This window comes from Choloepus didactylus, chromosome 1 (genome assembly GCF_015220235.1).
Source record: "Choloepus didactylus isolate mChoDid1 chromosome 1, mChoDid1.pri, whole genome shotgun sequence".
Lineage (NCBI taxonomy): Eukaryota > Metazoa > Chordata > Mammalia > Pilosa > Megalonychidae > Choloepus > Choloepus didactylus.
Window position 1 is genome coordinate 159,771,537 of NC_051307.1, and position 27,947 is coordinate 159,799,483.

Here is a 27,947-nt window from a genome sequence, read left to right on the forward strand (position 1 = left end):
ATCCACCACCAGCTACCCCAATTCTTTGGAACCTAAAAAGGGTTGTCTAAAGTGTGCGTAAGAGTGCCCACCAGAGTGACCTCTTGGCTCCTTTTGGAATCTCTCTGCCACTGAAGCTTATTTCATTTCCTTTCACATCCCCCTTTTGGTCAAGAAGCTGTTCTCCGTCCCACGATGCCGGGTCTGCATTCCTCCCTGGGAGTCATATTCCACGTTGCCAGGGAGATTCACTCCCCTGGGTGTCTGATCCCACGTAGTGGGGAGGGCAGTGATTTCACCTTTCAAGTTGGCTTAGCCAGAGAGACAGGGCCACATCTGAGCAACAAAGAGGCATTCGGGAGGAGGCTCTTAGGCACAACCATAGGGAGGCCTAGCCTCTCCTTTGCAGCAACCGTCTTCCCAAGGGTAAAACTTATGGTAGAGGGCTCAACCCATCAAACCACCAGTCCCCTGTGTCTGTGGTCATGTTAGCAACCATGGAGGTGGGGTAGGCGAATACCCCTGCATTCTCCACAGGCTCCTCAAGGGGGCACTACATCTTTTTTTTTTCCTTGTTCTTCTTTTTTTTTTTTTTTTTTTAACTTTCCCTTCTTTTTTAAATCAACTGTATGAAAAAAAAGTTAAAAAGAAAACAAACATACAATAAAAGAACATTTCAAAGACACCATAACAGGGGAGTAAGAAAAAGACAACTAACCTAAGATAACTGCTTAACTTCCAACATGTTCCTACTTTACCCCAAGAAAGTTACCTAATATAGCAACATTTCTGTGAACTTGCTCCTACTATATCCATCAGAAATTAACAGACCATAGTCATTCCTGGGCATCCCCAGAACGTTAAATAGCTTATCTGTTCTTCTTGGATTATTGTTCCCCCTTCCTTAATTGCTCTCTATTGCTAGTTCCCCTACATTCTACATTATAAACCATTTGTTTTACATTTTTCAAAGTTCACATTAGTGGTAGCATATAATATTTCTGTTTTTGTGTCTGGCTTATTTCGCTCAGCATTATGTCTTCAAGGTTCATCCATGTTGTCATATGTTTCACGAGATCGTTCCTTCTTACTGCCGTGTAGTATTCCATTGTGTGTATATACCACATTTTATTTATCCACTCATCTGTTGAAGGACATTTGGGTTGTTTCCATCTCTTGGCAATTGTGAATAATGCTGCTATGAACATTGGCGTGCAGATATCTGTTTGTGTCACTGCTTTCCGACCTTCCGGGTATATACCGAGAAGTGCAATCGCTGGATTGAATGGTAACTCTATATCTAGTTTTCTAAGGAACTGCCAGACTGACTTCCAGAGTGGCTGAACCATTATACAGTCCCACCAACAATGAATAAGAGTTCCAATTTCTCCGCATCCCCTCCAGCATTTGTAGTTTCCTGTTTGTTTAATGGCAGCCATTCTAACCGGTGTTAGATGGTATCTCATTGTGGTCTTAATTTGCATCTCTCTAATAGCTAGTGAAGCTGAACATTTTTTCATGTGTTTCTTGGCCATTTGTATTTCCTCTTCAGAGAACTGTCTTTTCATATCTTTTGCCCATTTTATAATTGGGCTGTCTGTACTATTGTCATTGAGTTGTAGGATTTCTTTATATATGCAAGATATCAGTCTTTTGTCAGATACATGGTTTCCAAAAATTTTTTCCCATTGAGTTGGCTGCCTCTTTACCTTTTTGAGAAATTCCTTTGAGGTGCAGAAACGTCTAAGCTTGAGGAGTTCCCATTTATCTATTTTATCTTTTCTTGCGTGTGCTTCGGGTGTAAAGTCTAGGAAGTGGCCGCGTAATACAAGGTCTTGAAGATGTTTTCCTACATTATCTTCTAGAAGTTTTATGGTACTTTCTTTTATATTGAGATCTTTGGTCCATTTTGAGTTAATTTTTGTGTAGGGTGTGAGGTAGGGGTCCTCTTTCATTCTTTTGGATATGGATATCCAACTCTCCCAGCCCCATTTGTTGAAAAGTCCATTATGACCCAGTTCAGTGACTTTGGGGGCCTTATCAAAGATCCGTCGGCCATAGATCTGAGGGTCTATCTCTGAATTCTCAATTTGATTCCATTGATCTATATGTCTATCTTTGTGCCAGTACCATGCTGTTTTGGCACCTGTGGCTTTATAATAAGCTTCAAAGTCAGGGAGTGTAAGTCACACTGGGTTGTCTGGGGCAGCTCTGGGCTATGGGGCTGGCGATGGGCAGGAGTGTTTCCTGTCCACCAGGATGATGGCTGTGAGCGGACACCCCCCTTTTCTTGGGAAGTTGTGGTGTTTAGTGAATTTTCTCAGCCACTGGATTATTGCCTTTTGTCTCAGAGCTCTCTTAGTTCTGCTCTTGACTGGACGTGCCCAAATTGCAATTCTTTGAAGCTTTCTGTATTGGGCTTCTTAGAGTAATTGTTTTAGAAAAAGAAAAAAGGATTAAAAAAAAAAAAGGGCCCTCCTCAGAGATCTAATGGGTTATTGAAATGCTAAGAGACAAAGTAACCAGGACCATTAAGGAAAGGTCCACAGGGCAGAGAGATCAGCTTTTCTTCGGGATTTGCATATGCGCCTCAGGGCCTGAGCTCTGCCCTTCCCCTTTCTATGTTCACCAGTACTCCAAAACTCCTCCGCTTTTATTTTGGAGTTTTTCGTGTTGTTTTTTTTTCTATGCCTGTCTCCTCTCTGCTGGGCTGGCTGCTCTCAGATTCTCTGGTGTCTGGTCTCAGTCTATCTGTGGTTGGAGTTTGGATCAGTAGAATGAGTTTCTGATAAGGGCTGCCACTGCAGTTCTCCCTTCTCCTTCCCGGAGCTGACAGCCCCTCCTCCCACGGGACTGAGCCTGGCAGGGAGGGGCACGGGTCCCCTGGCCGCAAAAACTTACAGATTTCGCTGATCTCAGCAGTTCCACTTTTTCATGAGTGTTGTATGAAGTATGCCCAAAGTCAGGTTGCTCTGTGGTGTCCAGTCCACGCAGTTCGTGGCTTTCTACCTACTTTCCTGGAGGAGTAACTAAAACATACAGCTCACCAGTCCGCCATCTTGCCCCGCCTCTCCTCTCGTTTTTTATAATTGTGGAAATACATACACAACATAAGCTATCCCATTTCCATCATTCCCAAGCATGCAATTCAGTGGAATTTATCACATTCACAGTGTTGTGCTACCCTTACCACATTCATTACCAGAACTTTCCCATCACCACAAACAGAAACCCTACACCCATTATGCTTTAACTCAGAATTACTCCCTACGCTACCCCCTGGGGAGTCTGTTCTCTGCCTCTATGAATTTTTATGTTCAAGCTATTTCATATAAATGCAGTCATTACATATCTATTCCTTTGTATTTGATTTATTTACTTAACCTTTGCTCAACTCATGGCTTCTGTGCCAGTTTGAACATATTGTGCCCCCCAAATGCCATTATCTTTGATGTAATCTTGTGTGGGCAGACGTTATCAGTGTTGATTAGATTGCAATTCTTTGAATATTTCTGTGGAGATGCTCCCCACCCAGCTGTGGGTGATGACTCTAATTGGATAATTTCCATGGAGTGTTGGCCCACCCATTGGGGTGGGCTTTGATCAGTGGAACCATATAAATGAGCTGACGGGCAGAGGGAACTCAGTGTAGCTGTGAGTGATGTTTTGAAAAGGAGCTACAGCCAAGAGGGACACTTTGAAGAAAGCACAGGAGCTGCAGATAAGACACATTTTGAAGATGGCCGTTGGAAGCAGACTCTTGCTCTGGAGAAGCTAAGAGAGGACAAATACCCCAAGTGCAACTAAGAGTGACGTTTTCGAGGAACTGTAGCCTAGAGAGGAATGTCCTGGGAGAAAGCCATTTTGAAACCAGAACTTTGGAGCAGACGCCAGCCACGTGCCTTCCCAGCTAACAGAGGTTTTCCGGACACCATTGGCCATCCTCCAGTGAAGGTACCCAATTACTGATGTGTTACCTTGGACTCTTTATGGCCTTAAGGCTGTAACTGTGTAACCAAATAAACCCCCTTTTATAAAAGCCAATCCATCTCTAGTGTTTTGCATTCCGGCAGCATTAGCAAACTAGAACAGCTTCTATTTCTGTTTTTTGTTTTCAGTTTGGGAATTGTTTTCTATTTGATCTCCAGGTTGGTAAATTAGTTCTCTATAGACATTCTTCTTTCATTCATGCAATGAATATTTAAATTTGAAAGTCTCTTTTTTTAACTTCCGTAATGTCCTTTCTGTGCTTTAAATTTCCCTCTGTTCCGTTTATACTGTATCTTCTTTTCTTTCTCATTCTTGCTGCTGGGTCCCTTAGATATTTTGCTTTGAGTTCTTAAGGCTTTTTTCACTATTAGTTGTCAAGTTGAATTATTAGGCTCTCTCCATTGGCACAAATTCTTGTGTAATGGGTATTGCCTTGGTTTCTATTCCTATGAATATTCATACACTAGCCCACTAAATGGCTGGTGTTTTTCCAGCCTCAGGAGTAGGAAGCCACTCAGCTTTTCCTTATGGTTCTTCTTGCAGTTCTTTTGGGCCCACAAATTTGCAGCAGACCCTCATAGGACCACACACCTAGGGGTTTCTAGTCTTCTTGAAGGAATACAGATTTCAGTTGTTTTTTTGTAGGCCTTTTTTTTGCCATTGTTCCCCATCTCATACTTGGCTCAGAAGAGAACTTAATTTTTTTCTGTTTTTCTACTCTAGAGACCCCTCCAGGGTCCATAGACTTGCTTGCAGCCTTCGGGCTTGGCTACCTTGCTTATCCTAGCTATTTCTTTGTCCTAAATGGTACTGTGATGGGGTTTGCATCAAAAGTGCATGTTCTGGCTGTCATTTTCAGATTGCTTCTGATAAAAGCTTCTGCAAGATATCACAAGTAAAGTATAAAGGCAAATTACAGACTGGAGGTAAATAGTATAAAAACTTGATATTAAGAAGAATGATATTTAAAATACTCCTTTTCTCTGCCATTTTATTTAGGTATTCTTAAGGCACTCATCTTAAACATGGTGAGATTATCTAGTTAACTCAAAAAATACACTTGTCAATAATGGTTTTATATTTCAAATGTAGAATAATGGAAAGCAAAGGAAAAACAAAGCTAAGATTATTATCAACTGAAAATATGAAATATGCTTGCCATGGGGTGTTATATTTCTTTTTCTGAAAAGCAGTATTGAAATGATATTGTGAACTATGATTCTATTCCTAATTAAGGTGAAATGGCCTATCACATGAAGGTTTTTACCATTTATGTAGGATTAAAAATGCATTTTTTTTGAGTTTAGGCAATAATATACTTATTTAAAAGGGCAGTGGTGATCACATTAGTCAGATAGTGGAGCTGGTTAATACATAAGTAGGAATGAAAGTAGTAGGGGTATGTCTATATGATCAATTGATTTGCCTCCACTAGTCCTTGAAGGGTTACATTAAAAAGATATAAATTCCAAGTGGGCCATCAACAGATGAATGGCTAAACAAAGTGTGGGGTATATATATATATGTATATATATATATATATATTGGAATATGTTTCAGCCATAAAAAGGAATGAAGTTCTGATACATACTACAATGCAGATGAACCGTGAAAACATGCGAAATGAAATCAGTCAGACGGAAAAAGACAAATATTATCTGATTCTTACATGAAGTATCTATAGTAAGCCAATTCATAAAAACAAAAAGTAGATTAGAGGTTACCAGGGACTCCAGGGAGGGAAGAATAGAGTTAATTGCTTAATGGGTACAGAGGTTGTTTGGCATGATGAAAGGTTTTGTAATGGATGATGGTGGTAGTAGCACAACATTGTAAATGTAATTGATGCCATTGAATTGTATACATAAAAATGGTTAAAATCACAAATTTTATGTTATGTATATAACCACAATAAAAGTTTGCTTTCTGTGTGTATATTGTTTTTATCTTTCTTCTTCTTTTTTTTTAAAGGTTTGGAGAGCTCTTAGAATCAAGAATGTTTTAACTTATACCTCAAGGTATAAGCCTGGTTTCATAGAGTAATAAAGACGACTATCTACTTATGTAGATAATGTGCATATACAGAAAACATGCATACACTAAACCCTATCTTGAGAAAATTATCTCAATATTGATTTGTTTTTTATATAGTATATCTCAATTTGGAAGAGGTAGGGCCTGTTATTCATTTAAGATTCCTAATTAGGGTTTTGAGTTTACAAAGTGGTGTGTTATCTTTGCCATCTCTTTATCTTTTTCTAAAGACCAAGCCCTTGCCTATGCCCTTGTCTGCTAACTAAGTACTATGAAATGGCCACCTAAAAGAAGTATATTTACCAAATAGAGTTTGAAGATTATGCACTCAATATAATACACAGATATCTATCTTGTATAGGATATTCAGTTTAGCTGCTAAGAAGCATAGAGACAGATTGGAAATTCTCAACAATTAACATTGACAGTTCTGGTCTGAATATTTGTATTTTCCGTTTAGTGGCCTTGACATTTTAAAACATGTTCTCTTTATTTTTTTCTTTCTCAATTTAAAAAAATATTATTGTCCAAGTGCCTGAAATTCCTTAAGGAGCAAAGTATTAATTTTCATACTCTATCCTCTAGTACATTATGATAAAATCATAGTTACAGCCGATGTCATGATTTTTGTCATTTTACTCTAATCTGTGATTCAGATGCTGCTTATTATGGCCTTGTCATTGCAGATCTGTGGCTAAGTTCTCAGAGATGTTCTTTCTGGCAGAGTCTTGGAATTAAACTGTTTTGGAAGGAACTAAAAGGCAATGCTCTATCAGTGTTACAGTTTGAATTTTTCTGTATCTTTTTCCGTGATACTATATATGTGTGTGTGTGTGTGTGTGTGTGTGTGTGTGAGAGAGAGAGAGAGAGAGAGAGAGAGAGAGAGAGAGAAATATCATTTATTTAAAACAAAGAATCATGTTATACAGTTTTCTCTTTGGCAGAGATGATTGGCCACCTACTGAAATTTTTTTTTCATTTTTCATAGTGGAGAATGTTCAAGGAGACTACCTACAAACAGAGACTCTATTTCTCCACTTTCCTTACATCCAGATGTGGCCAGGTGGCAAGTTCTTGGCAATGAGTTATTAGGGAAAGTGATGTGCAGCATTTCTAAGCCTGACATAAAAATCTCCCATGACATGGTTTGTATGCTTTTCCCTTCCATCAGCTGGATATTGATACCAAGGGTTACTTTGGAAGAAACTCATCTAGAATAGTGGAGACTCTGCCAGCTTACTCCCAGAGTGATTGTTTGGCTGTAATTTGTGATTCAGATTTTGTATAACTATGGTCTTCCCTTTGGGGGTCAGTGTACATGCAATCAGAAAAGTTCTTTTTTATAATCTTAGTATTACACTGTGTTACCTGTCCCTGTCACCAAATGAAGACAACCACATTTCTTCTTCTTTTTTTTTTTTTTTTTTAATTAAATTCAGTTTTATTGAAATACATTCACACACCATACAATCATCCATGGTATACAATCAACTGTCCACAGTATGATAACATAGTTATGTGTTCATCACCACAATCTATCTCTGAACATTTTCCTTACATCAGAAAGAACCAGAAAAAGAATAAAAAATAAAAGTGAAAAAAGAACACCCAAATCATCCCCCCCATCCCACCCCATTTGTCCTTTAGTTTTTATCCCCATTTTTCTACTCATCCATACACTAGATAAAGGGGGTGTGATCCACAAGGTCTTCACAATCACACTGTCACCCCTTGTAAACTATATTATTGTATAATTGTCTTCAGGAGTCCAGACTGCTGGGTTGGAGTTTGGTAGTTTCAGGTATTTACTTGTAGCTATTCCAATACATTAAAACCTAAGAGGTGTTATCTATATAGTGCATAAAAATGTCCACCAGAGTGACCTCTCGACTCCATTTGAAATCTCTCAGCCACTGAAACTATTTCGTCTCATTTTGCATCCCCCTTTTGGTCAAGAAGATACTCTCAGTCCCACGATGCTGGGTCCAGATTCATCCCCGGGAGTCACATTCTGCATTGCCAGGGAGATTTACACCCCTGGGAGTTGGGTCCCACGTAGAGGGGAGGGCAGCGAGTTCACCTGTCGAGGTGGCTCAGTTGGAGAGAGAGAGAGGGCCACATCTGAGCAACAAAGAGGTACTCAGGCGGAGACTCTTAGGTACAATTATATGCAAGTTTAGCCTCTCCTTTGCAGTAACGAGCTTCATAAGGGCATGTCCCATGATCGAGGGCTCATCACATCAAACTGCCAGTCCCAATGTTTGTGACAACATCAACACCAGTCCAGGTGAGAAAGTCCAACACTTCCACACCTTCCCTCAGATCCTCAGGGCTGGGGAGGGGGAGACTGTAAATATATTTTTTATTATCTGCCCAAATTACTCTGGGATGTATCACTATTTCACTCCAGCCTATACTAACCTACCATATCTCACTTCCTATTCAAAGTTCCATGCAATTGTGGTGTTTGAACAAACCAAGTGTAGAGTTGTACCGTTTAGAAAATTTAGATGTTGTACCAAATAGATCTCTCTTCTCCTTGGTCTCATATGGAAGTCGAAGTTTTAAAACACAGTCAGTTTCGACCTTTACCCTTTGGCCTGGCTTACCCTGCTCTTAACCAGACCTGCTTCATTCATATCACTAAATGAAGTCTGGGCTCTTTTTCAGCTTTTTTTTTTTTTTTTTTTTAACGGTGGCTGTATGCACTAATACTGATATTCATATCTGCTGAGCTTTAGCTCTGAAATTCAGGTGTCTCAGAGATACACATTGTTCCAGAGACCAATCAGGTTATACACTAAGGGATCAGCATCTCAGAGTTTAGAGACAGGCATTACAATTCAGGGATAGAGTTAACTGCTGTAAGAGCTTACAATCTGGGGACTATTACAATAATTATGTCCACATTAGGCTAAGTTCTGAGATTCAATTCTGAGTTTACACATTGTAGTTAGTCCATATTGGTGAGGCATTAAAGTGTTTGCCTTTATTTCTGGTGTACTTCACTCAAATACTGTGTACAGGATCCATTCACCTCGTTCTGTGTCTCACAGCTTCACTCCTTCTTGTAGTTGCTTAATGTTCCACTGTATCGTACACCACAGTGCACCATTCCATTCTTCAGTCCATGTACCCTTAGGTCATCTCCACCCTTTGCAAATCATGATTACTGCCTCCATGAACACCAGTTTGCAATGTCCATTCATGTCTCTGCTCGCAGATCTTCAAATGACATACTCCATAATGAGGTTGCAGGACCTTTTGGTCCCTACACTGACCTTCAGAACGGCTACACCATTCTACCTGCTCATCAGCAGTAGATAGGTACATCCCTCTCACCATGTTTTCTCCAACACTTTTACTCCTATATATATATTTTCCTACAATTTTATAGAGTTATATTCACATACCATACATTTATCCACAGCAACCCACATTTCTTGAGGGAAGCTTAAGTCATTGATTTAGATCTTTTTTTCTTAGAATTTATTTAAAGCTATAGATTTTCCTCTAAGCACTGCTTTAGCTGCCTTCAAATATTGGTATGTTTATATTTGTTACCATTCATTTCAAAATATTTTAAAATTTCTGGACATTGGGGTTATTTTAGATGTGTTTTTGTTACTGATTTCTAAATCCATATGGTCAGAGAATGTACCCTGTACTATTTTCTTTATGGTCTCCTTTGTTGAGTGTTCTGTGTGTACTTAAAAAGAATATGTATTCTGTAATTCTTGGTGTTATGCTTTATAAATGATTAGCTCACATTAGTAGTGGTATTTAAATCTTCTATATAATTATCTATGTTTTTTTGTTTCTTTGCTTATTATCAAGAGAGGTGTGTTAAAACTCTCAGCTGTGATTGTAAATTTGTATATTTCTCCTTTTAGTTCGGTCATTTTTTGCTTAATGTATTCTGAGACTTATTTGGTGTGTACAAATTTAGGATTGTTATATTTTCCCGATAAATTTATCCTGTCATTATTATAAAATATCTTTCTTTGCCTTTGGTAACACTCCTTATCGTGGTATCTACTTGTCTGCTAGGACTATAGTCTTAAAGCTTTCTTATGGTTAATATTTGCCTCTAATATAGTTTTTCATCCTTTTATTACCATCTGTGTGTGCTGTTGTATTTAAAGTATATCTTTTTTAAACATCATATGGTAGGTCTTTTTATCTAGCTTGATAGTCTGTCTTTTGAGAGGAGTGCTGCTTCATTTGCATGTAATCTAGTTGCTTATGTGGTTAGGTTTATGTCTGTTATCTTGGTATTTATTTTTCAGTTGTCCCAAGTATTCTTATTGCTTCTGTTTGCTTTTTAGTTAGACCCTTTTTGTATTGTTTTTAAATTTATTACTCTACATCAGGGGTCAGCAAACTTTTTCCATAAATATTTTAGGCTACAGCCTTTCTTTATCTTTCATGACATTGACATTTTTGAAAATAGAATTCTCCCTCTTTTAAAAGAGAACATTGCTCAGTTTGAGTTTGTTCCTCGTAACTAAATTAAGGTCATGCATTCTTGGCTGTAATGCTACACAGGTGATGTTTCCGTCATAGAATATCACATCTGGAAGCATACAGTGTCCTTCATCCACTCTTTGATGATGTTAATTTTGATACTTATTCAAAGAATGATCTGATTTCTCCACTGGATAATTGCTGCTTTCCCTCTTTTGCACTTTATGCGTAGTTAGTCTATGGGGAGATAATTTTAGACCATGCAAATATCGTACTCCTAAACAAAATTTCCTCCTAGATTTAGTATCCGTGGATGATTCTTGCCTGATGTGGTCTTTACTATGCTGGTTATGAAATACTCATTTTCCAGCTCTGTCCTTCCCTCCATGTTTTCCATTAAGAATTCAGCATTCTACTGTAAGTAAGAATTCTCCCTTCGCCCCCATACTAATTTATCCATTTATTATTGGTTTTTATTTCATGAATTTCCTTTTTTCTCACATTATTTATAATTTTTTGCATTTAATTATTTTGGTGCTCAGATTGTTCCAAATTTGGCTAGTGGGAGTATCTTCTTGTGTCCTGTGACTGTATTTATCATTGTTCTGAGCATTTCCTATATTTCTGGCATCTAGAGATACTCATTCCATCCTTCTCTTTTATGTGCCTTCCGCCAGCCCTGGAATCAGCTGTAACTCTGAGGAGCCCTTGTTCCTTTTTTGGGGGAATGGATTAGCGACCAAAAACTAGGTACTAGGTATGCTCATTACCAGTGTGTAGTTTTTGCTTATTGGCCCTTTCACCACAAGGAGCTAGAGAATATATGCTAGTATCTGTACATTTACATATGTACATTTACACCTACATTTGCATGTGAGCATACACACATGTGAACATATACCTACTGTTCTAGTTTGTTAATGCTGCTGGAATGCAAAACACAAGAAATGGATTGGCTCTTATAAAAGGGGGTTTATTTGGTTACACACTTATAGTCTTAAGGCCATGAAATGTCCAAGGTAATGCATCAACAATCAGGTACCTTCACTGGAGGATGGCCATTGGCATCCGGAAAACTTCTGTTAGCTGGGAAGGCATGCGGCTGGCGTTTGCTCCAGAGCTCTGGTTTCAAAATGGCTTTCTTCCAGGACGTTTCTCTCTAGGCTTCAGCTTCTCTCCAAAATGTCACTCTCAGTTGCTCTTGGAGCACTTGTCCTCTCTTAGCTTCTCTGGAGCAGAAGTCTGCTTTCAAAGGCCATCTCCAAAATGCCTCTGTAAACTGCAGTTCCTCTCTCAGCTTCTGTGCATTCTTCAAAGTGTCCCTCTTGGCTGTAGCAAAGCTTGCTCCTCTGTCTGAGCTTTTATAATGCTCCAGTGAACTAATCAAGGCCCACACTGAATGGGCGGGACACACCTCCATGGAAATTATCCGGTCAGAGTTATCACCCACAGTTGGATGGGGTGCATTTCCATGGAAACAACCTAATCCAAATGTTCCAACTTAATCCCCACTAATATGTCTGTCCCCACAAGATTGCATCAAAGAACATGGCTTTTTCTGGGGGACATAATATATACAAACCAGTACACCTACCTACATGCATGCATATATATTTCAGAAATAATTAATATTCCCTGACATCTTCAATTACAGTGCATACCCACAGGATACTTTTTTGCTTTTCCTATTCCCTTCTTACCCAGGAAGAACTCTGGCTCACAACACTAGGGAGATATTTATCATATACTCAGTCTTCTAATATAGCTAAAGTTATTTCAAAACTTCTTCACCTATAACGGTACAAACTCCAAACCTATTCTATAAGTTGTTCAGGATTTGCTCGTAATTCCCCCATCTCTGTCACCCCTAATTCTCCCAGGACTCAAAATACATAGTCAAGTACTGTGTTTATTAGTTACTTGGTTTAGTTCTTTTTTTTCCACACTTCAGTGATTCATTTGAAATATATTTGGGTTCATAAGTTTCTATTTGCTTTGAATTTTAATTTCACCTTTTCTTATTTTCTTCTGTTATTTAAATTGTGTTGTTTGACTATGTAGAACATGAGCATCCTTCTGTAAATGAAAACTTATCAAAACATTTACCCTAAAATTTACTCTTTTGGATGTTTTTCATTTCTTCCTATATATCTGTGCTTCCATTAGGGATTTCCTGTCAATATGAATTTCTTTAGTCAAAGTATCTTGGTGACACATTTGTCTAAAATTGTCCTTATTTTGCCTTTATATTTGAAGATTATTTTTGCTATATGATTTATCCTACTTTATCTTTGCTTTTCAGAAGTTTTGCTATGATGTACGTGTGTATGGTCTTCCTTTTATTTATTCTGTTTGGCATTTACTGAGCTTCCTTAGTATGTGAGTTAATATCCTTCATAAGTTTTTCAAAGTTGTTGATTAATATGTCTTCCAATAATCTTCTTCCTCATCCATTCTTGATATTTTCATATAGATCTTCTATACTCTGCTTTAAAAAAATTGTATTCTTTTTCTCTATCTCTGTTTAGGTAAATTGTATTAATCTGTTCTCAGGTTAATTGATCCCTTTATTTTGCTGCATTGATTCTGCTATTAAGCTTACACAAGTAATTTTTATTTTCGGATATTTTCAGTCAGGATGTCCTTTTAAATTTTTCTTTTCTTTTTTAATACAGTTTCATTGAGATATATTCAAATACCATACAATCCATCCAAAATATTTGGTCAGTGGCTCACAGTATCATTACTTAGTTGTGCATTCATCACCACAATCAATTTTAGAACATTTCCATTACTCCAAGAAGCAATAAGAAAAAGTAAAACAACCCATACCCTTTATCCCTCCCATTTTTTACTCCTAGGATTGGTGTGATACATTTGTTACTGTTGATGACAGAATATTAAAATATTACTGTTAATATTACTGTTAACCATAGTTTGCAATAGGTGCATGTATGTCACCAGAAGGAAAGTTGGAGGGTAAAACATAGGAGTGTATAACACAGTGAATCTTGTAGTGAACAACATCTGTGATTAACTGTGCAAATATAAAAAAAGTTCTTTCATGAACTGGAGCCAATATATGGCACTGTTGCAAGGAGTTAATAATAGAGCGGTATATGGGAAAAATGTACCTATTGCAAACTGTGGACTATAGTTAACAGTATTTTTTAAAGCTCTTTCATCAACAGTAACAAATTTATCACACCAATACTATGGGTCAATAATAGTGGGTGTTAAGGGATTTGGAAGGATTTGGGTTTTCTTTTTACTTTTATTTTTTTTCTGGAGTAATGAAAATGTTCTAAGTTGGATCATGGGACATATGCACAATTGTTTGATGATATGTGAGCAATTGATTTTATACTTGGATGGTTTCTATGGTATGTGAATATATCTCAATAAAATTATATTAAAAATTACTGTTAACTATAATCCATAGTTTGCAATAGGTGCATTTCCCCCTGTATAGTACTCTATTATTCACGCCTTGTAATAGTGCTGTACATATGTTCTAATTTATGAAAGAACTTTTTTTTGTACTGTTAATCACAGTCATTGTCCACCACAGGGTTCACTGTGTTACACAATCCCGTTTTACCCTCCAACTTTCCTTCTAGTGACATACATGACTCTAAACTTCATCTTTCAACCACAGTCACAAGCATATTTCAGTGCTGTTAATTACACTTACCATAATGTGCTACCATCATCTCTATCCATTTCCAAACATTTACATTCAACCTCGTTAAAAATTCTGCACATTTTAGTAGGTGTGAAATGATATCTCATTTTGGTTTTGATTTGCATTTCCCTAATAGCTCATGAAGATGAGCATCTTTTTATGTGCTTTTTTGCTGTTTGTATTTCCTCTTTGGAAAAATGTCTATTCATATCTTTTGCCCATATTTAATTTGTGTTGTTTTGTCTTTTTATTGTTGAGTTATAGGATTTCTATATATATTTTGGATATCAAACACTTATCACATGCATGGTTTCCAAATATTTTCTCCCATTGAGTAGGCTACCTTTTCACCCTTTTGACAAAGTGCTTTGAAACGCAGAAGTATTCAGTTTTGAGGAGGTCCCATTTATTTTTTTCTTTTGTTGCTTGTGCTTTGTGTGTAAGGTCTGAGAAACTACCACCTATCACTAAATCTTGAAGATGTTTTCCTACATATTTTTCTAGGAGTTTTATGGTACCATCTCGTCTCTTATATTTAGGTCTTTGATCCATTTTGAGTTGATTTTTGTATAAGGTGTGAGATGGGGTCCTCTTTCATTCTTTTGGGTATGGATATCCAGTTCTCCCAGTACCATTTATTGAAGCAACTGTTCTGTCCCAGTTGAGTGGACTTGGGAGCCTTGTCAAAAATCAGTTGACTGGTGGACTGAGGAGTGGGTATAAAGCAGAGACTCCCCCTGTCCTGCTCCTTCTCCTGGTCATTTCTTTCTGAAAGACTTTACTTTTGGCTGTGCTGGGGAGTCCACTTCATGGAGCTGGGTCACTGGCAGTGAGGAATCTCAGCCCAGACTCAGGGACTCAGCCGGAGGGACTGTAGGGGTGCATACTCTAGCAGCACCAAAACCTGCCTTTTCTGATACATGGTGACTCAGACCACCCAGGAAATGTCTCATGCTTCAGTTCCCTGGACCCTGATGCTATCTCCATAGTGAGTACACTCGCTTCAACACAATGGAATCCACTGGGTAGGCAACTATATCTGGGATATCTTGGATCCTTCCATAGAATACCACAGCCTGAATCTGTGCTTTTCTCAGTGAAGCCCATCAGAGGGGACTGAAGGTCCTCATGCAAACCCATGGGGATATGAACTTGACAATCAGGAGTTAGTGAATTTGAAAGATGTAGTTACGGGCTTTACCCAGGAAGAGTGGTCCCTGCTGGACCCATCCCAGAGAAAGCTGTTCAGAGATGTGATGTTGGTGAATATCAGTCATCTGGTCTCAGTGGGAAGTGGTCTAAGCTTTAAGAATTCATACGATTTGATTTGGTCAACAGAAATGTTTTGTAGTTTTCTGAATATAGGTCCTTTACCTTCTTGATTAAGTTTATTCCTAGATATTTGATTCTTTTAGTTGCTCTTGTAAATGGACTTTTTTTCTTTATTTTCTCCTTGGATACCTCATTAGTAGTGTATATAAACACCATTGATTTTTGCGTCTCTTGTATCCCACCACTTTGCTGAACTTGTTTATTAGCTCTATTAGCTTTGTCATTTTTTCGGGACTTTCTGAATATTTTCACATACTGCTTTCTCGGGAGAGTGCACTTAAAAAAAATCCACTTATTTGCTATTCTTGTTTTATTCTTATTTACTCTTCATTGTTTTCTGTATATTGAAATTTATATCTAGTAGATTTTCCTTTAGTCAGTAAACTTTAAATTTCCTATTATATGTTTCTGCTGTTGACAGAGTCTGTCAGACTTTTTGTTTTTAGGGTTTTTTGTTTGAGAAGTTTTATTTTGTCTTTGAAAGATATTTTTGCTGTTTAAAAAATTCTACATTGACAATTTTTTTTTTCCTTTCAGTACTCTGAATATGTCATTCCATTTTCCACTGGCTAACATTGTTTTTGACCAGAAGTATGCCTTCAGTCTTATCCTTTGCACCCCTGTGTGTACCCTCCAGGTGCTTTAAGACTTTTCTCTTTGTTAAAGAATTTGAGCAATTTGATTATGATGTGCCTTCGTTAGTTATCTTTGTTTTTATCCTACCACATCCAGGGCCATCTGTATTAGGACGGGCTGCATCATCCACCAACCTATGCCCAGACTTGGAAATTACTGTAACAGACGCCAATCTCTGCCATCCCAAGAAAGGGCTACCCCCATCCAGAGTTTGGTTCTTTATATTTCTTTGCTTCCACAGGTCTCTGAGATCTTTTAAAAGGCACACCTTTGTTTAATTCTGGATGAATAATCAGTTATATCAGAATCATTTATTAAATTCACCATCCTTTCCCTCTAAAACTGAAATGTCTCCATTGTCATAAATTAAGTTCTCTATATATCTGGATTTATTTCTGTACTCCCTGTATTCATGAGTCTTATTCAGAATGTTTTGGATTTTTCATATAGTGTTGGTGGGAGTATAAATTCATACTGTCACTTTGGAAATTAAAGAAAATGTTCATCACTGTTTTCAGAGTACCTTCACAGTGTTGGGCCTTGTATAGAAGCTGGGTATTGAGGGCCTTCATTTCCAGCTTTGTGCCACACTTTGTCACCTGGTTCATAAAGCATTTGTACTTGGACCCTGAGTCTCAACATCACTCTTGACCTACTCTGTCCACTCTAAGCCCTCATCACATCTCCAGCTCTGAGGGCCTCACACATTATTCAGCAGAGTTGAACCTTAATCATATACCATGCTGTTTCCCTTTATTCTTTTTTACCATCTCCTGTATCTTAATCTTCTATCTAATTTTCTGTTTACAAAACAAAACCTCCCAGGCACTAATGTCATGAGCCAGGGAAACAAAGTATTATGTACATCAGCATTTAGTGGAATGCCCTCTCTTTGACTTGGAAGAACAGAAAGCAGTTTCTCCTTAATGGAGAAGGTCGTTGAAGAAGGGACTATGCCCAATCAGAATGGGCTAAATTAATAGGCCTGACAGTACTTAGTATCGGAGAGGTTGTGGAGCACCTGCGGAAATCTCATACCTTGCTCGCAGAAGTACAATTTGTTACACCTGTTTTGGAAAATTGTTTGGCAGTGTCTACTACGCTTTACCTATTTGTATCCTGTTTCTTAATGAATCTGCTACTGTGTATATATACAACAGGAAAGAATATTTATGCAAAAGGTGTGTACAGTTACGTTCATAGCAATTTTGTTTTAGCTCTAATCTGGAAACAACATTCAAGTCCATGAATAGTAAAATGAGGAATAAATTGTGGTGTATTCATACAATGAAATACTACTCTCCAGTGCAAAAAAGGAACTGTTGATAAATGTAACAATGTGGATAAATCTCACTAATGCAGCTTTGAGTGAAAGAAATCAGCATAAAAGAACAGATTTTGATGCCATTTATATAAACTTCAAAAACATCAAACTAGTTTATGGTGGTAAGTATCAGAATGATAGTTCTTTCAGACTGGGAATGTATTAGGGAAACAATCAACAAGAGATAGATATTTAAATATGTAAATATTATGAGATTTATCATAGGAATTTGCTCATGCGACTGTGAGGATGGTGAGTCTGAATTCTGTAGGGCACGGTGCAGTCTGGGAACTCTGATTAAGGTTTTGATGAATTCGCCAGCAGAAGCTGGCTAGCTCTTCAAGTAGAGATAGAAATTCTTTCTGTCTGCTGAGTTCATCAATTCTCCCTTTAAGACATTCAACTGATTGGATGAGAATTCTCTCATCATTGAAGGCGGTATCTTTTGCTCATCAGCCATAGATGCAGTCAACTGACTAATGATTTAAATCCACAAAAATATCCTCACAGTAACAGTCAGGTGAAACAACTAGATCCATAACCTAGCCAAGGTGACACATGAACTTAATCATCATAGGTACTGGGAGGGAGAATGAGGGAGCCTGTTTCAAAACATGTTGGAAATGCTTTATGTCTTCATCTTGGTCGTGGTTACAGAGGTTTATATATTTGTAAAAATCTGTCAAGGTGTTGCAAACTTATGATTTGTGCAATTTGCTATATATAAATTATAACTCAATAGAGTTAAATTTTATTTCTAAAAATATCTTTAAAACTATTTTCATACATTTTCCCTCACAACCCCTCACCAAGAAAACTCCAAAGAATCCTGCCTATTGAAATGCTAATTGGAATCACTTTAAATTTGTGTAAGCTGTTGTTTTTTAAAATTTCTTTTATAAACTTATAAAGCTTTTATAAATTTTATAATTTTCATTATTAAAGTTTATACATTTTAAAAATTTAGGTATTTATAATTGTGAACCGGCTAGTCATCCATTTATGTTTCTTATTTGTCAATCATTTGAATCACTTTAGTAGAGACTCGGGTTTTCTCATCTGCGGGAAGAGAGTTGTCATTTCCTTACCAATATTTTACTTATTATTGCATTAACTAAAACCTTCAAAATTATAGAAATAATAATGTTTAGAGTGGCATCCTTGCCTTGGTTCTTGTTTTGTTGAAGTGTCTTAAGTATTTCAATAATAAATATATTATGTCTTTGTCTTTATCTTGCTTAAGTAGATTTTATCTAATCCTTATTTTCCTAGGAAATTTTAATAAGATTTGTTGCAGAATTTTATCACATACCTTTTTGGGTTCTAGTAATACAGTCATTTTATTTTTCTTCATTACTTTGTTGATGTATGGAATTATTTGCTTTCCTAATATGGAGTCATCCTTGTATTCCTGAATAAAATTGCATTTTGTTATATATTAATTATAGATTAGATTTTCTGACACTTTATTTAGAAAGTTTACATCTATGCATGTGTAAATGAAATTAGTTTTCTTTTGGATGTGTGTGTTATTTTCACAATATGGTTTGAACAGTAGTATCCTTAACTGCTTAATAATTATTGGACCTCTTGGAATCGGAATTGGTAAGGTCAGGGGTTTTTTTGTGCTTTAGTGTGAACAAGTCCTTGAGATGTAGTAACTTACATTTTATTGGCCCATTTAAAAGTGAGGGAATCTCAACTTTTATTTGGCTACAGAGAAATTATGTCAGGTAAGTAGGGTATTTTGTTCAGACAGACACATAAAAAAACAACAAAACTTTTCTGAAAATTTATTTGCAATAATATCACATTTTTTTTGAAGTTTTCATTTTTCTGTATTTTTTTCCCACAGTCCGTGGTAGATGACTGGATTGAATCATATAAACAAGACAGAGACATCGCACTTCTGGATTTAATCAACTTTTTTATCCAGTGTTCAGGATGTCGAGGTACAGAATGTTGGAATAAATGACATACAATGAACCTGTCAGTCCAGCAGTGTGATTCCTACTTCACCTGCCATTTGTTATATAATTCATCCTAGAATTGCTAATCTTTTTCTAATAAAGGAAATTATTGTTGTTTAAGGGTAGTCCATTTTTGTTCTGGTTCAGTTTCAGTTTTAAAATAACACCCTTCTGTGTTTTTGAAATTTTTAATGAAATCTGAATTTCATCTCAATGAATTTATGAATTGATTTGGGAGATGATAAACTTTTATGGCTAATGTTACTCAAATTTTTTGTACATATGCTTGGTACATCAGGAACTGTTTGTTGCTGATATTCATTATTTTGTATCCTTTCCACTATTTTTGTTCTCATTTTATCAATGAAGTACTTAGGTAATATGAGTATCAGAATCAGTTATCTTAATGACTTCTTCGCATGTGCTAAGCACTGAGCTATGTTTTTTACATACATTAACCCATTTAATCATTATTAACAGTCTTATTAGGCAGATATGATCTTTATTCTGTAAATCAGAAACTGAACAAAGGACTTAGGTAAGTTTACCAGGTGTCCTGCAATTAGCAAGTGGCAAACTCAGGATTTGGAGTCATATTTGTCTCAGTCTGAGTGATTGTGTAAATGTGGGTAGGTTTTAAGAAAATACGTCTTGCAGAAAGCTTGGTTGAGGTTGAGATTGGAAGAGTGAGTAAAAAGACGGTGAAGGGGATGAGAAAGCAAATTGTAACAAATTGTGTAAAAAGTCCTGAAGGCAAGAAAGCATGGCACATTCTAGTACATGAAGAGAGTTGTGGCTGAATCCTAGAACATGGACATTGGTGAGCAGTGGCAAGAGATTAGGCTATTTGAAGGTATACATATTTATGAATTTTACAGCTTAAAATACACAAGGCAAACACTGAGGTATGTGCTTTAAATATGTTATCTAATCTTTTAACAGTTTTATTGGATTGGATTTTATCTTAGAAAACAATGGTAGTCTTCAAAGCTTTTCCTTTGTTGAATAGGTAAACTCATTCCCATGGTTGACAAAAATAAAAAACTTTAAGGTTGTGAAACAAAAATCTCTTATCTCTCTTGTCTTCCATCCAACCATCTCCACTCAGTCAGTTGCTCTTGTTTGTCATCACCCACTCTCCCTCCCTCCCTTCTTTCTTCATTCCTTCCTTTCATTTCTATATTCATAAATATGAATATATACTCTTTCCTCCTCCATACCCTTTATATAGTAGATACTGGTTTGTAGAGAAATTTCTCTCTCTCTCTTTTGTAAACAACATCATAGTACTTGTGTGCATTTATATTCGTTTTATTTAGCCAGTATTGTACTAATGGACCTTGGGTTATTTGCAGTCTTTTGCTTTTACAAAGAATACTGTAATGAGTAATTTTGTGTATACTTTATTTGCTCTGTGTTCAAGAATGTCTTTGGGTAAATGTGTTTGTAATTATATTACATATTGCCAAAATTGCTTTCTAAAGGAGTTGTGCTCCTTTGGACTATGTGAGTAAAATAGGAAAATGTCTGTTTCTTCTCAGCCTTTTCACCAAAGTGCTCTATCAAATTTTTGGATTAGTCTTATTAGTGAGTTATAAATGATGTGTATCAATGTGATTTTAATTGGGATTTCTTTTATGAATGAGGCTTGAGAGACATTTCTATTTCTTGTATGAATTTTCGGTTCATAATCTTCGCTCATTTTTCTTATGATTGTCTTCATAGTCCTTGAAAAGACATTTGAAAAAATTGATTGAGAAACATTTTAATAAGGGACATAGATGCATATTTCCTAATATGGTTAACAAAAAAAGAGAACATTTCTTTCAGATTAATGGAAATAATAAAACTCTAGAAATAGACATGTGAAAGTTTAGTAAATCAATCTTAAAACATATGAAAATATGTTCCTCTTTATGTATGGCAAGAAGAGAATTACAAATTAAACCTTCACTGAGATGCCGTTTTTTTCACCTATCAGATTGGCAAAATTTTAAAATTTTAACATCACTTAGACTGTGAGAAAACAGGCAATTACGTTGTTTGACACTTACTTGAATATACTTTTTGAGTAGCCTTGATTTTTGAAACTATGTTAATGTTTCTCACCTACTCAAAAAAAAAAAGAAAAGAAAATCAACAGAAAATGAGGGAAAATCCTAAAATTGAATATATCTGGAAGAAATGATCCATAGCATGACACAGTATGTAAATTGGTAGAACTCTAATGGAAGAGGATTTGGCAGTATCCTTCAAAACTACATGTATGTTTATCTTTTGATCCAGCCATCCTGCTTTTGGAATTTTTGCCCTGAAGGTAACCTCCAGCACTATGAAAATAAATGCCCAGAGTTATTTATTGCAACATGATTTGCAATTCCAAATATTGGAAACAACCTGAATGTTTGTATATAGGACAGTGATTGAATAAACTGTGGTAGAGCCACATAGTGAAGTTTTGTGGCACTGTGTAAAAGAATCTATGTAGAATGAACTGGAGCAGGATGATTTCCCAGATGCATTTTTAAGGACAAAATGCAAAGCACAAAAGAGTGTCCGTGGTATGCACATTTTGTTGTAAGAAAGAAGGGGAAATAATAGAACATACACGTGTGCTGGTTTGGATGTATTATGTTCCCCAAAATGCCATGTTCTTTAATGAAGTCTTATGGGGGCAGGCTGTATTAGTGTTGATTAGGCTGGAACTTTTTCATTGTTTCCATGGAGATGTGACTCAGTCAGCCATGGACAAGATCTTTGATTGGATAATTTCCATGGAGGCGTTACCCCACCCATTCAGGGTGGGTCTTAATTAAATCACTGGAGCCATATAAAAGAGCTCACAAACAGAAGGAATTAGTGCTGCAGCTGAGAGACACATTTTGCAGACGGCCATTGAAAGCTGACGCTTACATTTTGGAGAATGCCCTTTTGAAACACAACCTGGGAACCAGCAGATGCCAGCCACGTGCTTCCCAGCTAGCAGAGGTTTTCTGGATCCAATGGCCCTTCTCCAGTGAAGGTACCCTATTATTAATGCCTTACCTTGGATACTTCATGGCCTTAAGACTGTAACTTTGTAACCAAATAAACCCCCTTTATAAAAGCCAATCCATTTCTGGTATTTTGCATAACGGCAGCATTGGCAAACAGGAACCACATTTATCTGTTCATTTGACCAAAAAGAAACACAGGACGGATAAACCAGAGAATAATGAGATTGGTTACCTATAGGGTATTTGTGAGAATGGAATGAGATGTTTAGAGGAAATTGGGATGGGAGAGATGACACTTACTTGAATATACTTTTTGAGTAGCCTTGACTTTTGAAACTATGTTAATGTTTCTCATCTCAAAAAAAGAAAAGAAAATTAACAAAAATTGAGGGAAAATCCTAAAATTGAATATATCCAGAACAAGTGATCCATATTATGACATAGTATAAATAACATAACCACACTGAAGTGTATGAAAAGTACTTACCAAAGTAACCTGAACTCAGTGTTTGGCCTGTAAGACTAGTGGGGGATTTTTTGATATAGAACATAATACTTACGTAGTCTCAAAATGTCTGCCCACAAATATTTGTTAATTACAGTGGGTATAAAACCACCTTTTCAGTATAGAAATTTGATTGGCAACACCTTAACCAAGTGATTGAAATATACACTGCCATTTATGGAAGTAAATGTCAACATATGCTTCCTGATATGCACTTAGAAGAACTCAGCATCTCTTAGTGTTTTGCCAAAAGTTCATAGCCTGAATCTACTCGTAAGGAAACATTAGACAACCTCATATTGAGGTGTATTCTTAAAATAATTAGCCTGTACCCCTAAAAAATGTCAGTGCTATAAAATACAAAGAAATGATTCAGAAACTGTTCCAGATTAAAAGAGACTAAAGCAACATGACAGCTGAATGCTGTGTATGATCTTAAGATTTTCTTTTACTATAAAGCTGTTATTGGGACAGATGCTGAAATCTGAATCAAGCCTGTTGATTAGATCATATATAATGTATCAGTGTTAATTTCATGATTTTGATAGTTGTACTGTTATTGTGTAAGAGATTTTTTTTTGTTGAGATAAGTACACACTGAAGTATTTAAGCATAAAGGGACGTATCTGCAGTTTGCTCTTAAATGGTTCAGGAAAAAAAGTTGTGGAGAGAGAGAATAATAAAACAAATGTAAGACAATTAGAAATTGTTTATGCTTTTCTTACTGCTTTTCTGTAAGCAAAAAAATTATGTCAAAATGAAAATGGAAAAAAAAAAATGTCTTTTAAACCCCAATGCCGGCATCATCCTTAAGGGAAACCAGAAGAATCATTCTCATTACAAACAAGACAAGGATTCCCATTCTCACAACTATTATTTCACATTATATTAGAGATAGATACAAGCCAACACACTGAGACAATAAAAAGAAACCAGAAGTATAATCACTTTTTTAAAGTGATTTTGAATATTTGGAAAAGCCAAGAAAATTAATTTGCAAAATTAATATAAACAATAGGTCGTTCTGAATTAACATAGAGAAGTTAACATCTTTGTTATATATGAGAACAGCCAGGTGGAAGATACAGTATAGTGAAATAAAAGAACCCTCTTTTTTTAAGTCAAAAATGGGGAAAATTAATTTGGATCTTTACCTGTGATAGTGCCTACCAGGATAAATTCCTAAATGTCTCAAGAGTATAAATGCTAAAATAATAGTGATCGGCACCCAAAACAATGAAAAAAAAATAAAAGCTCTAGAAGGAAATATGGAAGAATTCCTTTATAATCTTGGAGTGGGGCAGAACTTTTTATTAACTCTGACCCAAAATGTATATATTTTAAAAGAAAAGATTGATAACTTTAACTACATTAAAAACGAAACCAAATACCTTTCACTTGGAGGACACATTATAGGGAAAGTCAAAGGACAAATGGGGAAAGTTTTGTTATTACAAAGCCCAACCTTTCTATTACATATTGATACCAGTTTTGCATTTTATAAGGACTCCTTGTGTTGCAAATTAATTTCCAAAATCCAGATTTATATTCTTTTGTATCAGATAATTTTCCCCTAAAGCTACATAGGAATCGAGGACAAAAGGTAGTTAAAAAGATTGGCATCCAAGAGGTAAAGGACAATACTGACTGCGTTTTAAAACTTCAAATTCCTTGTGAGACTAAGGGAAGAGATGTTTAGTTGGTGCAAGATCTCTATTTCCTAAACAATTTAACTTGCACAGTTCGTTCAAATACCATAATTACGTGAAACTTTTAGTGGGAAGTGAGACCTGGTAGGTTTGCATAGGTTAGTGTGAAGTAGCGACACATCCCAAAGTAATTTGGTCAGAGAATAAAAATATATATGCAGGGCCTCCCTGAGGAGTTGGGGGAAAACGCAGGGGTGTTGGACTTCCTCATCTGGATTGTTGCTGATGTTCTCACAAACACTGAGGACTGGCAGTTTGATGTGCCGAGCCGTCTATCACGGGACTTACCCTTATGAAGCTTGTTGCTGCAAAGGAGAGGCTAAATCTGCTTATAATTGTGCCTAGGAGTCTCCCCCTGAGTACCTCTTTGTTGCTCAGATGTGGCCTTTTCTCTCTAGCTAAGCCAGCTTGGTAGGTGGACTCGCTGCCCTCTCCCCTGCATGGGGTCTGGCTCCCAAGGGTGTAAATCTCCCTGGCAATGTGGGATATGGCTCCCAGGGATGAATCTGGACCCAGCATCGTGGGACTAAGAACATCTTGACCAAAAGGGGGATGTGAAATGAAACGAAATAAAGTTTCAGTGGCTGAGAGATTCTGGAGTCGGGAGGTCACTCTGGTGGGCATTATCATCACTGTATGGATTTTAGGTTTTAATGCATTAGAATGGCTAGGAGTGGATACCTGGGACTGTCAAGCTGCAGTGCAGTCGCCTTGACTCTTGGGGATGATTGTACAGCAGTGTGGCTTGCAGGAGGTGACAGTGTGATTGTAGAAGGCTTGTGGATCATAGTCCCTTTGTCCAGTGTATGGATGGATGAGTGGAGGGATGGGGACAAAAAACTGAGTGAGAGGTGGGGTGGGGGCTGGGGGTGTTTGGGGTGTTCTTCTGTACTTTTGGTTTTTATTCTTCTTTTCGCTTTTCCTGGTAGAAGGAAAATGTTTGGAAGGTGGATTGAGGTGATGAATGCACAACTGTGTGGTGGTGCTGTGAACAGTTGATGGTGCACTTTGGATGGTTGTATGGTGTGTAAATATATCGCAGTATAATTGAATTAAAAAAAAAAGTTTGGCATCGAGTGGGAAGAGAGCCAGGGAAGGGTGGAAAACATCACAAACCTTTTTTTCCTTAGTTCTTGGCTAGAAGAGACACCCCCACCAATGATATGACAAGTTGGAACATTTTTCTTGAGTAAATAATCTGGGCAGCCCCTCCCTCCTCAATGGGCTCCAGTAACACTGTTTTCTCCCATTGGCCCTTCAAGCCCCAGTGAGTTGTAAGAGTTTCCTATTTTAATTAAGATCTTAAGGTGCTTCGTATCCTGAATTGTTTCCTAAACTCAACCCACACATCTGTAGTCTCTTCATAAAAGTTTCTTCATTTGAACCATCTGGTGTGAATTCTGTTTACTGTTGAGACCCTCAGTCAGGATAGATGACTAACTCACTGCGTAATAATAAGGTATGTATCAGTGATGTAGGAAAGATGTCAAAGGAAAAGTTGTTTTAAATACTGTTGACTTAGAGTTGCATTCTAAAACTTTTTAACTTCATAAGTGTTTAAAAGAATAAATTCTGAGGGAGCTAAGAAGACAAAACATGTTGCGGTAATATACAAGACAAAATAATCCATGTATTCAAAGTGTTATCATTGTTAAATATATAATTTTTGTACAGGCCTATATATTTTGGTTAAACCAATATATATAGGGGGCACTTTTGAATAGTTTTCATTGACAGTGCATTTGTTTTTAATGTAGATTGTGCTTATCAACTGAGAAGCTATAGTAAGAAATAACCTCTTTTCATATTTGGTTATAATAAGTAATGTCTCTATTTTGCAGTGTTTGTGCCTAAGGGCTTTCTAGGAGGGCATGTGTTCTGTTCTGCTAATGGTATCATTAAGCAAAATACCAGAAATGGATTGGCTTTCATAAAGGGGGTTTATTTGGTTACAAAGTTACAGTCTTAAGTCCTTAAAGTGTCCAAGGTAAGGGAGTACTTTCACTGAAGGATGGCCAATGGCGTCTGGAATACAGCTGTTAGCTGTGAAGGCACGTGTCTGGCATCTGCTCCAGAGTTCTGGTTTCAAAATGGCTTTCTCCCAGGACGTTCCTCTCTTGGCTGCAGCTCCTCAAAAATGTCACTCTTAGTTGTTCTTTGGGCATTTTTCCTCTCTTAGCTTCTCCAGAGCAGAAGTTTGCTTTCAAAAGTCATCTCCAAAATGTCTCTGTAGGCTGCAGCTCCTCTCTCAGCTCCTGTGCATGCTGAAATGTGTCCCTCTTGGCTGTAGCAAGCTCCTTCCTTCTTGTCTGAGCTTATATTGTGTTCTAGTAAACTAATCAAGGCCCATGCTGAATGGGCGGGGCCACACCTCCATGGAAATTATCCAATCAGAGTTATCACCTGCAGTTGAGTGGATTGCAACTCCATGGAAACACTCAATCAAAGAATTACAATCTAATCAACACTAATAGGTCTGCCCACACAAGATTGCATCAAAGGTAATGGTGTTTTGGGGGACATAATACGTTCAAACTGGCACAGCAGGATTAACAGAAAATAAACCTCACCCAGGAGTGTTCAAGCCAAAGCCCATCCCTGTTCATGGGCTCATTAATGTCTCAGTAATTTTTTATGATGCCTCTAGGCCAAGAAACATCTAACAATTCCATTATGAAGTAGTTAGGTCCAAACAATGTATTTATGTCCTAACAACTTAGTAGCTGTTTGAAAATTACATATGTAAAAACTAAAAAAATAATAAAATTTTTGTTCCACTCTTAAATAACCACAGTTACTTATAATAGATGTATGCACCTGTTGGGCACTATACAACTTACCAAATTATGGAATTACCCTTAGTTTTCCATCAGTATTTGGAAAAACTAAGTTTCTCAGAGATAAGGACATCATCAAAAGGAGTATATTTCGATCTAATGTTGAAACTATGAATTACCTCCCTAGTTCATATGGTGCCAAACAAATATCAAAAATTGCTGTTTCTGTTTGAAAATTTAAGGTATTGCACAGTGCTCATATCAGTTCGCTTCATTGCCCCAGGTCATTTCAGTACACAGTTTGGGCATGAAGGCCTTAACCAATGCTGACTGAGAATTAGTGTGTAAATACCCTAATTCCTTTGCTCTTCAGGTAGAAAAACTTTGAAGTGCATGCGTGCTCTGCTCTGACTCCCAGAGTTTTCATGTACCCATAGTAGTAATTGGCTAGATCATTCTATTGTTTTCCTTTCTTCCCTTATCTCACATCCCTACTCCATTACTAGTATTTTCTGGTATCTCCTCTTAAATAAATTACTCGCA

General features: G+C 36.9%; 1 protein-coding gene across 4 annotated transcripts in view; it reads left to right on the forward strand.

The window, feature by feature from the left end:
• The window catches only part of STAG1 (stromal antigen 1), a 425,662-nt gene that overhangs the window by 206,871 nt on the left and 190,844 nt on the right, over positions 1-27,947 (forward strand). For all 4 annotated transcript variants that reach the window (XM_037844464.1, XM_037844439.1, XM_037844447.1 and 1 more), the window contains exon 6: positions 19,303-19,399. In XM_037844464.1, the coding sequence (XP_037700392.1) occupies positions 19,303-19,399 (97 nt within the window). The remainder of the gene's footprint in view (positions 1-19,302; positions 19,400-27,947) is intronic.